Below are 11220 nucleotides of genomic sequence, written 5' to 3'. Positions count from 1 at the left end.
ATAAAATGTGAATAAAGTGTTGGATTATTTGTTATATTTTGAAATATAAAAATAAAAATTTATTTTTGATATAATAGCCAAATAAATATTAATTTGTCTAATGTAAAACGTTGCTATAAATTAGCATGTTGAATAATTCATACTAGACGAGAGCTGTCCACTTTTACCTAAAACTCAAATTACGCAAACCTCCTAGTTCATCTATAATTCTGTTCTATCACGAACTTAATTTTATTTAATCCTTATCTACGGAATTTTGGTGTTAAATCTCTCCCCTATAAATACTAAACTCTTATTGGTTTTACAGTCATACTAATTTTCTTCTCTGTTTTTGCTGTTTTTTACTCTTAACTTTTTTTAGTGAGATTTTTGTAAATATGGATATTGATCTTACACCAAAGTTGGCAAAGCAAGTTTATGGAGGAGAAGGTGGTTCATATCATGCATGGTGTCCTAGTGAGTTACCCATGTTGAAAGAAGGCAATATTGGTGCTGCTAAACTTGCTCTTACCAAGAATGGCTTTGCTTTTCCTCATTACTCTGATTCTGCTAAGGTTGCTTATGTTCTTCAAGGTAATTTTTTTTTCCACTTGTTCATGAATCATGATAGTTTTTTGGTTTCGACGGGAACTGGAGTAACGGGTAAAGTTGATGCATGACCATGTCACAAGGACGTCACAGGTTCAAGACGTGGAAACAGTCTCTTGCAGAGATGCAGGGTAAGGCTGCATGCAATCTACCATTGTGGTCCAGCCTTTCAACGTGCATAGCGGGAGCTTTAGCGCATCAGGCTTCACCCCATTGGGGATTTTCTTCAATTTTATTCTTGTGAGTAAATTCTTACAGTTTTAGAATTATAATCACACTTGTTTGAATTAATGGGTTAGGTTAGTCTCGGATTTGATGATTTGGTTTAGGATCCAGCCTCTGGGCATATGTGATCATTTATTTTTCATAGGTTTTGATTCCCTCTTTTACTGTGAATCTTTGGGCTTTTGGTTTTTGATTGTGACATAGACTTTGTGTGTCTCTATGTTTAGATTGTTAAGATCTTACTACTTTGAATAATGACAATTAGCATTGTACCTAGATTCCTATTTTATTACTATTAAATAAAGAGCTGAGTTACCTATATGCAACAAAATTGGAAGTTTGTTTCGTCTATATACATGGCTACTTTGTTAAAATCTTGATTCAGCGGTCTTTCATAATTGAACATCTTGCTTTTTTGATATATACATTGGGTATAGATCTGTTTATTAAGCCACTTATTTATGTGAATACATCAGGTTCTGGAGTTGCTGGAATTGTTCTCCCTGCCAAAGACGAAAAGGTGATTCCCATTAAGAAGGGGGATGCCATTGCCCTTCCTTTTGGTTTTGTATCATGGTGGTATAACAAAGAGGACACTGAACTTGTGGTTCTCTTCCTTGGTGACACTAAAACTGCACACAAGGCTGGTTCATTCACTGACATGTACTTGACGGGATCCAATGGAATTTTCACTGGTTTCTCAACGGAGTTTGTTAGCAGGGCATGGGATGTAGATGAGAGTGTGGCTAAGACTCTAGTTAGCTCCCAGACTGCTAAGGGCATTGTGAAGCTTGATGCAGGCTTCCAAATGCCTGAGCCTAAGCAAGGCGACAGGGATGGCATGGTTCTCAACTGTGAGGAAGCCCCATTGGATGTTGATATCAAGGGTGGTGGAAAGGTGGTTGTTTTGAATACCAAGAACTTGCCATTGGTTGGCCAAGTTGGAACTGGTGCTGATCTTGTTAGGTTGAATGGAAGTGCTATGTGCTCTCCCGGTTTTTCGGTTGATTCAGCTCTTCAGGTCACTTATATTGTCAGAGGCGGTGGCCGTGTTCAGGTTGTTGGCCCTGATGGTAAGCGTATTCTTGAAGCACACCTCAAAGGTGGTAACCTGTTCATTGTTCCGAGGTTCTGTGTTGTTTCCAAAATTGGTGATCCTGATGGCATGGAGTGGTTCTCCATCATCACTACTCCCGAGTAAGTTTTTACATTGCCTTGTTGATGTCAAATTACAATTTCCATATCGTTCCTTAACTCTTACTTATGTGACAGTCCAAAGTTCACTGACTTGGCTGGGAAGGTTTGCCCATGGAAGTCTCTATCCCCACAAGTGCTGCAGGCTGCTTTCAAGGTTTCACCAGATGTACAAAAGCAATTCAGCTCCAAGAGAAATGAAGAACTGACTTTCTTCCCACCCTCAAACTGATTGATTGACCAAGTTTCCGTCCTTTAAACTTAGTAATAATAAGAGAGTAGTATTAGAGGTTTAGGAATTGTGGTTACTGTTCTAGATTTCCTTGTGGTGTTCGGAACAAGTATCTTTGCGGCTCTTCATTTTTAATACTAATCCCTAGTTTGATTGATCTTTTGTTTGGTTGCCTTGTTATCTTTAAATTTGATCAGCTATGTTGGTTTTACCTTTAACAACTTTTATCTTTATAAGCTCTCCTCTGCTTGCTATATTCTGCGTCTTTTGTTCAATAAAAATCGTGATCAACACACCTTCTACCAAGATTTGCTACTAAAGGAGGGTTTTCTTCAAAATTAATCTCATCCAAATGGTCAATTATTGTATTTTCAAGTTGGTGTAGCTGCATTGTAAGCACCTAATTTGATTAACAAAGACAGTAAATGTGAATCTAATCGCACAGTTTGTACGAAGGAAAATGTTTGCTTGGAAGAAGCATTGGGTGGTTGGGTGAGGATGACGTGTGTCGGAGAACACACAATCAATATAGAATATCATATATGAAGCTTGCTTTCGAAAGTTATTTTTCTTATTTTTAAGGACTATTTTTTAAAAAAAAAAAGATTTTGTAAAATTTTAACCAACCACACATGAGAACTTGAAAAACATTTTTCTTTATACCAAACATACCCATAATATTTCATGAATATTTTTTGTTAAGTCCTGAGTTTGATGATAGTACAAAAGTTGGTGAGAAAACTACTGCACTTTTTGATCTCAGCCAATGAGACTCGACCTAGGTTTTCTTGTCTCATATATATTACTATCTTCCACAACAGAGAAAACAAGTTTCTAATCTCACAACAAATATTCTCTTGAAGCTCTTGAATCATAGCCTCACTCGCAACAGGGAACTGATCACTCACAAGTTGTATTTTATGTTCTTGTTGTAATTGAGTCTTTGTCTTCTGATCACAAACGCTGCCTACTATTGTTGTTTATTATTAGTAGGTGTCTTGTTCTAAGTTCTCAAACTCATTGTTATCATCTAGAGTTAGGTGATATTAAAGCTAAAGTTAGCTTGTTTACTCAGTTAGAGTTAGTTGGGTTGTTTCGTGCAATATAGGTATTGCACATTCCTCTTTGTAATAGAGTTATTACTAGGGGAACAAGGATTAAGAGTTTTAATCCTTGATTTCATGGAGTCTATATTCAAGGTTGTTTGAATACTAGTGGAGCTTTGAAAATTCTGGAGGCAGGTCGTAGTTTTTCTCCCTTAAGCAAGGAGTTTTCATGTAAAATTGTTGTGTTTCTTATTTACTCATTTTACATACTGCGTTGTTAAGTTTTTGTTGTTTATGTGTGTTTGTGTAAGACCCCGCAAAAAAATCCTCGTCATCTAAGTCCTTTAAAGCATGCCAAAAGAGGTCTCAGACTTCAAAAAGTTTCAGCTAAGTGTTGGGACTTAGTCTCTTCCAAGGCCCTCAACTACGAGGAATTTATTTACGACCTTTCCTACATCAAAATTTAATTTTTTTTTGTTGTTTCACGATTGGGGAAGTCAATAGTACATCTCGGGTAAGTTTCAGAATTTTTGGACAAGCGTAAGGGTGTGTTTGGAACTTTAAAATAACAGCTCAAGGCAATTAGCCCGCGGTGCCCTGCCTAGTCCGGTGCTGGGGGGAGCCCGCGATGGAGACAGCGGCGCCTCACCTAGAGCGGCATTCCAGAGCCCGTGGCACCCTGGCAAGTCTAGTCCAGGTAATTTATGCAGTTTTATTTCGCATTTTAAAGTGTAAATAAGTCATTTTTCCCACCCCAATCCGCCCAAACACAAGATTTAAGCCTATTCTAAGCATATTAGGCTTATTTTCATTACTTTTCTCTCAAGAAATACCCTAAGAACTCCAAAGCTCCTCTTCCAAGAAATCTAGATCCCCCATTGTTACTCCAAGAAAGTTTTAGATTGAGGGTTCCCAAGTAAAGACACTCAAGTATCCATCTTCAAGAACGCGAATAGGATCTTCAAAACCAAGCTTCTTTATCTAGTTCTTCATCTCATCCAAAGTATGTGGAGTTTTTTTTTTCCAACAAGGATAACACTTTCATCCTTATGCCCAAAACTTATTTTAAATTTCAAATCTGCTAAATTTTATGTGATTTCCCATGATATTGAAGTTAGGGTTTATACCCATGTTGTTATTTATAATTTTATGGATTTCTCATGATTTAGAAGTTGAATTACATGATTATATTTATATTTCCATGCATATTGCAGAAATTTTTCAGATTTTGAGTTAATTCATCCATGTTTATATTATTAAGCATGATCATTTTGATGTTTTAACATAAGATTGACATATGGGTCATTAAGCCCTCATTAAAGGTTGTTATTTCAAGAATTGTTATGCCATAAGCACCCTATGACTAGATTCCTTTCAGATTATTGATAAAGATTTGACCTTTTGGTCTCAGAATAGATATGAAATCCACTTTACAGATTTAGATTACAGATTTAATTTTATAGATTACAGTTTGTTTTCATTATAAACCATTAGACTGTTTTAAAACTGAATTTTTTTCAGAATGAGCATACCGATTAATTGGAAGTAGTATTTATCACCGAGATAGGTACGTTACTACGATTTCATACCCCAGAACTACGTGCCAAAGTAGGATTCAGATTATTTCCACTTCTACGTGGATGATAGTTATGTGATAACTTCGACAGGTTATACTCCCTGGCAAGAGTATGATTCCTCTCCCCCAAGAGTATGATTCCTCTCCCCAACGTGAGGATTTTTCCTTAGGAAGATGAGACGTTGAACTTCATAAATGCTCACTTGGTTTATGTTGGTTAGAAGAACCTTCCTAAAGCCTTTAGAAAGTATTTTCCTTTCAGATAAAGCATTTTCCCAAGCCAAATAAGTTTTTCAGATTTCACTTGGCCTATATGATTTGAGAATTTGAATAGAATACAGATTTCAGAACCAAGTGTAATAGCTCACGAGATTCACATTACATGCTTTATTATTTATGATTTATGATTTACAAAATTTTAGATTTACTCAAGCCTATGTGAGTCATTTACATTTGGCATACATGATTTTATAAATTGTGATGATATTATTTACTTATTGCATTCACCCCCATAGACTCAATACATCATCAAAGTACTGATCCACATATACGTCTATATGTTATATTATCTCATAATATAGGTTTAGGTGCTCAGTCTCAGCAGCATGAGTGACTTTCGAGCATCTCATCTACATCCCTGCAGTTGGTGAGTCCTCATATTTTGGGGACTTAGTTATTTAGATTTCTAGTTTCTTAATAAATGTTTCAGTATTCATTTCAGACAGTTTGAGTTAGCTGGGGTCTATCCCAGTGACTCTCTAGATTTAGTTAGTAGAGGCTTGTCGGACTACTAGATTCAATTTTAGACTTTTGATTTTGTATTCAGATTTTTCAATATTATTTTATCAAGATTCATGAGATTAGTATGCTTCAGACAAGATTTTTGCATTTATTATGTTTTCATGTTCATTTTTCCCCTATTTTGATATTCATATTTAGTAGAAAGTAGCCAGGGTTAGCTCAGGACTACTTGTAGTTCGGAGCACCGTGTGGCATCCTGAAAATCAGATTTTGGGGGCATTACAAACTTGGTATCAAAGCCTAAGGTTTAGAGATTCCTGGGGAGTCAGACAAGCCGCGTTACGTAGAGTCTTGATCATCAGTGTGAAGCGCGCCACATCTATGAGCAAGAGGCTATGAAGCATTTTAGGAAATCATCTCTTCTTTATGATCTATCGTGCATTCAGTTTATCTATCTTCTTCTAACTCGTGCTTTCACGTGATAGAAAATGCCTCCTCGTCGAGCACATAGAAATGATAACCAGCCACCTCAGCTCGTAGACCCTTTGAATAAGAATGTATCCCATGCAGAGTTTCGAGCTGCCTTTCAGGTGGTAGCCCAAGCTATGAAAGGTAATGTTTAGGGTAATCATCAAGCTGTAGTCCTACCTCAGGAAGACGGGGACTTAGCTACTACCAGAATTTAAGATTTTATGAGAATGAACCCGTCGAAATTCTTTAGGTCGAAGGTAGGTGAGGACCCACAGTTTTATCTTGATGAGGTGAAGAAGATCACCCAAATTATGCATGTTTCTGAAGAGAAGAGTGTAGAACTAGCATCCTATAGGCTGAAGGATGTTGCATATGATTGGGTGGTGATGTGGAAGAAAAACAGAGGGAAAAATGCAGTTTCTGTGACTCGGCAGATGTTTCAAAATGCATTTTTAGACAAGTTCTTCCCATGTGAGATGAGGGAAGCTAAGATAGAAGAGTTCATGAACCTGAGGCAGGGCTCTATGACGGTGAAGGAGTATTTTCTCAAGTTTAACCAGTTGTCTAAGTATTCCCCTGATCAAATGGCTGACCCTAGGTCAAGCATGAGTAAGTTTGTGACCGGTGTATCTGGGCTAGTAGTTAAGAAATGTAGGACTGCTATGCTCATTGGAGATATAGATCTTTCTAGATTAATGATGCATGCTCAGCAGATAAAGGCAGAGAACTTAAAGGAAAGAGAGAGAGTAAATAAAAGGGATAGAACAGGGCAGTTTGATTATGGTCAAAATAGGTCTGGAGGAGAAAATCATTCGCAGTTCCAGAATCATTCATCTATGTATGCACCTTCTTCAGCCAGTGCTCTTTCACCCAAAAATAGACAAGAACAGTAGGGTAAGTCTTCTATGTCCAGATCTCAGAATAGTGTGAGTGGTAGGCCCAATCATCCCCCATGTTCTAAGTGTGGTAAGAATCATGCAAGTGAATATCTGTGGGATCAGAAAGTTTGCTATGGTTACGGCCAGGTAGGTTATAGAATCAAAGAGTACCCGCGTGCTAGACAAGGAAACAGGGATGTTCGTCCCTAGAATCAGGCTAATAGTGCACCAGCTCCTCTAGGTAGCCCAGCTCCTCCTCAGGGTGCATTATCCAGTACTGGTGGCGGTCAGTGCCAGAATCGATTTTATGCTTTACAATCCTGCTAGAAGTAGGAATATTACCAGACGTTGTTACTGGTATACTAAGTGTCTTTTATCTTGATGTTTATATGTTGTTAGATCCTGGGTTGAGTTTCTCTTGTATGACCCCATTAGTTGCAGTAAATTTTGAGATAAATTCTGAAAAGATCCCTGACCCTTTCTTGGTTTCTACTCCAGTAGGTGAGTCAGTTATTGCTAAATAGATTTATAAAAGGTGTCCTACAACTATCCTTCATAAAATCATGTTGGCAAACTTGATAAAGTTAGATATAGTTGATTTTGATATTATTCTTGGTATGGATTAGCTCCATTCCTGTTATGCATCCATAGATTGTCATACTTAAGTGGTGAAGTTTCAGTTTCCAGATGAGCCAGCCTTTGAGTGGTCAGGAAATTTAGTGTCTCCCAAGAGTCATTTCATATCTTATCTTAAAGCCAGAAAGTTGATTTCCAAAGGTTGCATTTATCATCTAGTTCAAGTTAAGGACACTAAGTCTGAGTGGTCAATGAGTTTTCTAAAGTTTTTCCAGAAAATCTCCTAGGGGTACCTCCCAACAGAGAGGTAGAATTTGGGATTAACTTTCTTCCCTATACTCAGCCTATTTCTATCCCTTTATAATGTATGGCTTTCACAAAGCTTAACAACTCAAAGATATTTTAGATAAAGGATTCATAAGACCTAGCATTTCTCCATGGGGCATTCCCATCCTATTCGTGCGAAAGAAAGATGGTTCCTTGCGTATATGTATTGACTATCGTTAGCTGAATAAAGTCACAATCAAGAACAAATACCCTCTTTCTAGAATTGATGACTTGTTTGATCAACTCCAAGGTGCAAGTTATTTCTCAAAGATAGACCTTAGATCCGTCTATCATCAGCTTAAAGTAAGGGAATGTGATATTCCAAAGATAGCTTTCAGAACCCATTATAGTCAGTTTGAGTTTCTAGTCAGGTCCTTCGGGCTAGCAAATGCTCCAACAGCTTTCATGGACCTCATAAATCGAGTGTTCAAATAGTATCTGGACATGTTTGTCATAGTATTCATAGATGATATCCTTGTGTACTCCCGTAGTGAGGATGACCATGTAGATCATGTTAGAATTATCTTGCAAACTCTTAGAGATCATAAATTATTCACTAAATTCAGCAAGTGCGAATTTTGGATAATATCAATAGCCTTTCTTGATTATGTTATTTCCGCCAATGGCATCAGAATCGATCCCTAAAAGACAAAAGCCGTAAGAAATTAGCCTAGACCTATCTCTTCGTTAAACATTAGGAGTTTCTTAGGTCTAGCTAGTTATTATAGACATTTCGCTGAGGGTTTTTCATTCATAGTGTCTCCTATGTCTAGATTGACCCAAAAGAAAGTTAAGTTCCAGTGGTCAGATTCCTGCGAAAAGAGTTTTCAGGAGTTGAAGACTCGAATCACTTTAGCCCCAGTGTTAGCATTACCAGATAGTACAATGGTTTCGTTGTTTATTGTGATGCCTCTAGCCTATGCATCTAGACAGCTTAAGCCTCATAAGAAGAATTACCCAACCCATGATCTTGAATTAGCTGCCATTGTGTTTACTTTGAAAATTTGGAGACATTATCTGTATGGTGTGCATGTTGATGTGTTCACGAACCACAAAAGTTTGCAGTATGTGTTTACCCAGAGAGAGTTGAATCTCCGTTAGAGAAGGTGGTTAGAAATACTGAAATATTATGACATGACTGTGTGATATAATTCAACAAAGTCCAATATAGTGACAGACGCCCTTAGTAGATTGTCTATGGGAAGTGTCGCTCATGTGGAGAATGATAAGAAAGAGCTAGTTCGGGAAGTGCATCGCTTGGCTAGATTAGGTGTCAGATTGGTTGATTCAGCCGAGGGGAACGTTTGGGTGCAGAGTAGTGTAGAATCTTTCTTAGTTTCTGAGGTGAAAGAGAAGCAAGATCAGGATCCTATCTTAGTTAAGTTAAAGGAGTCAGCCAGAGATCAGAAAGTTGAGGTTTTCTCCCAAGGGAGAGATGGTGTGCTGAGATACCAAAGTAGACTGTGTGTACCATGTATAGATTATTTAAGGCAGAGGATTATGGATGAAGCGCATGGTGCACGTTACTCCATTCACCCTGGTGCTACCAAGATGTACCGCGACTGGTGAGAAATCTATTAGTGGACTGGTATAAAGAGAGATGTAGCAGAGTTGAGTTCCTAGCTAAATGTACAACTTGTCAACGGGTTAAAGTAAAGCACCAAAGGCCTGGTGGTATATTACAAGAGTTCAGTATTTCTACATGGAAGTGGGAAGAGGTGCTAAAGACTATGCTACGTTGTATATTAGAGAGTTAGTCAGATTGTATGGAGTTTCTTTGTCCATCATCTCGGATAGAGGTACTCATTTTACCATACAGTTTTGGAGAGCTTTTCAAAAGGGTTTTGGTACCCAAGTCCATCTTAGTTTCGTTTTTTATCCGCAGATGGATGGTCAGGCAGAGAGGACCGTCCAGACTTTGGAGGATATGTTAAGGGCTTGTGTGCTCGATTTCAAATATAGTTGGGATGAGCATTTGCCATTGATTGATTTTGCCTACAACAATAGTTGCCATGCTAGTATTAAGATGGCTCCATTTGAGGCTCTTTATGGGCGAAGATGTAGATCACCAGCTAGTTAGTTCAAAGTAGGTGAAGGCACTTTGAATGGGCCAGATATAGTGTTAGAAGCTATGAAGAAAGTACAGCTGATTCAAGAAAGGTTAAAAACAACTCAGATTCATCAGAAATTGTATACAGACGTAAGAAAAAGAGATCTTGAGTTTGAAGTTGGTGATTTAGTCTATTTGAAAGTTTCACCCATGAAGGGAGTAAAGAGATATGGCAAGAAAGGGAAACTTAGTCCTCGTTATGTAGGTTCCTTTCATATTTTGAGCTGTGTTGGGAAGGTGGCATATGAGCTTGAGTTGCCTACAGATGTATCGCTCGTACATCCTGTATTCCATGTGTCTTTATTAAAAAAGTGTATTAATGATCCATCGGTTGTGGTACCCTTAAAAAGCACAGAGATTCATGATAGCCTCTCTTATGAAAAGATTCCAGTTGAGATCCTTGACCGTCAGATTCGTAGACTAAGGAACAAAGAAGTTCCCTTGGTCAAAATCCTTTGGCGATATCAATCCGTTAGGGAGCCACTTGGGAAGCAGAAGTGGATATGCAGACCAAGTAACCTCATCTTTTCACTGCAAATTTAGATTGAATTCAAAGTAATAGGTTTCCTCAGATCATCTCTTTTCAATCTAAGTTTCAGCTTTACATAGCCATTCATTCTATAGTACTTGCATTTGCAATCAGTTTAGTTATGCTTTCAGTTATGCATGCCAGTTATAGTTACAGTATTTAGCATTTCAATTACGCCTAACTCATTTGAGGACGAATGTTCCCAAGGGGGAGATATTGTAAGACCCCACAAAAAATCCTCGCCATCTAAGTCCTTTAAAGCATGCCAAAAGAGGTTTCAGACTTAGAAAATTTTCAGCTAAGTGTTGGGACTTAGTCTCTTCCAAAGCCCTCAACTTCTATGAATTTATTTATGACCTTCCCAACATCTGAAAGTTAATTTTTTTATTGATGCACGATCGGAGAAGTCAATAGTACATCTCGGGTGAGTTTTGGAATTTTCAAACAAGCGTAAGGGCATGTTTGGAACTCCAAAACAGCAGCTCAGGGCAATTAGCCCGCGGTGCCCTCCCTAGTTCGGTGTTGGGGGGAGCCCGCGATGGAGACTGCGGAGTCTCACCTAGAGCGGCGTTCCAGAGCCCGCGGTGCCCTATCCAGTCCAGTCTGAGTAATTGCTGCAGTTTTATTCCACATTTTTAAGGGTAAATGAATATTTTCCCCATCCCAATCTGTCTAAACACAAGATTTAAGCCTATTCTAAGAACATTAAGCTTATTTTCATTACTTT

The 11220-nt window shown here is 38.1% G+C and overlaps 1 protein-coding gene across 1 annotated transcript; it reads left to right on the top strand.

Annotated features, from left to right (window-relative positions):
- The first annotated feature begins 204 nt into the window (after window positions 1-204).
- On the top strand, window positions 205-2396 carry LOC107852818 (glutelin type-D 1). Its single transcript, XM_016697857.2, has 3 exons — window positions 205-573; window positions 1290-2010; window positions 2086-2396. Exons 1-3 carry the CDS (start codon window positions 378-380, stop codon window positions 2237-2239), a joined length of 1071 nt encoding a protein of 356 aa, XP_016553343.1. The 5' UTR covers window positions 205-377; the 3' UTR covers window positions 2240-2396.
- Window positions 2397-11220: the final 8824 nt, after the last annotated feature.

Source organism: Capsicum annuum, chromosome 11 (assembly GCF_002878395.1).
Source record: "Capsicum annuum cultivar UCD-10X-F1 chromosome 11, UCD10Xv1.1, whole genome shotgun sequence".
Lineage (NCBI taxonomy): Eukaryota > Viridiplantae > Streptophyta > Magnoliopsida > Solanales > Solanaceae > Capsicum > Capsicum annuum.
The sequence above is the reverse complement of the archived record's forward strand: the minus strand, read 5'-3'. Positions and strand labels throughout refer to the sequence as shown.

Excerpts from the sequence above, each read along its gene's own strand:
- LOC107852818 (XM_016697857.2), top strand. The coding sequence starts at position 378 with ATGGATATTGATCTTACACCAAAGTTGGCAAAGCAAGTTTATGGAGGA. Across the intron at positions 574-1,289 it reads GGTTGCTTATGTTCTTCAAG|GTTCTGGAGTTGCTGGAATT; the intron begins GTAATTTTTTTT and ends TGAATACATCAG. Across the intron at positions 2,011-2,085 it reads TCCATCATCACTACTCCCGA|TCCAAAGTTCACTGACTTGG; the intron begins GTAAGTTTTTAC and ends CTTATGTGACAG.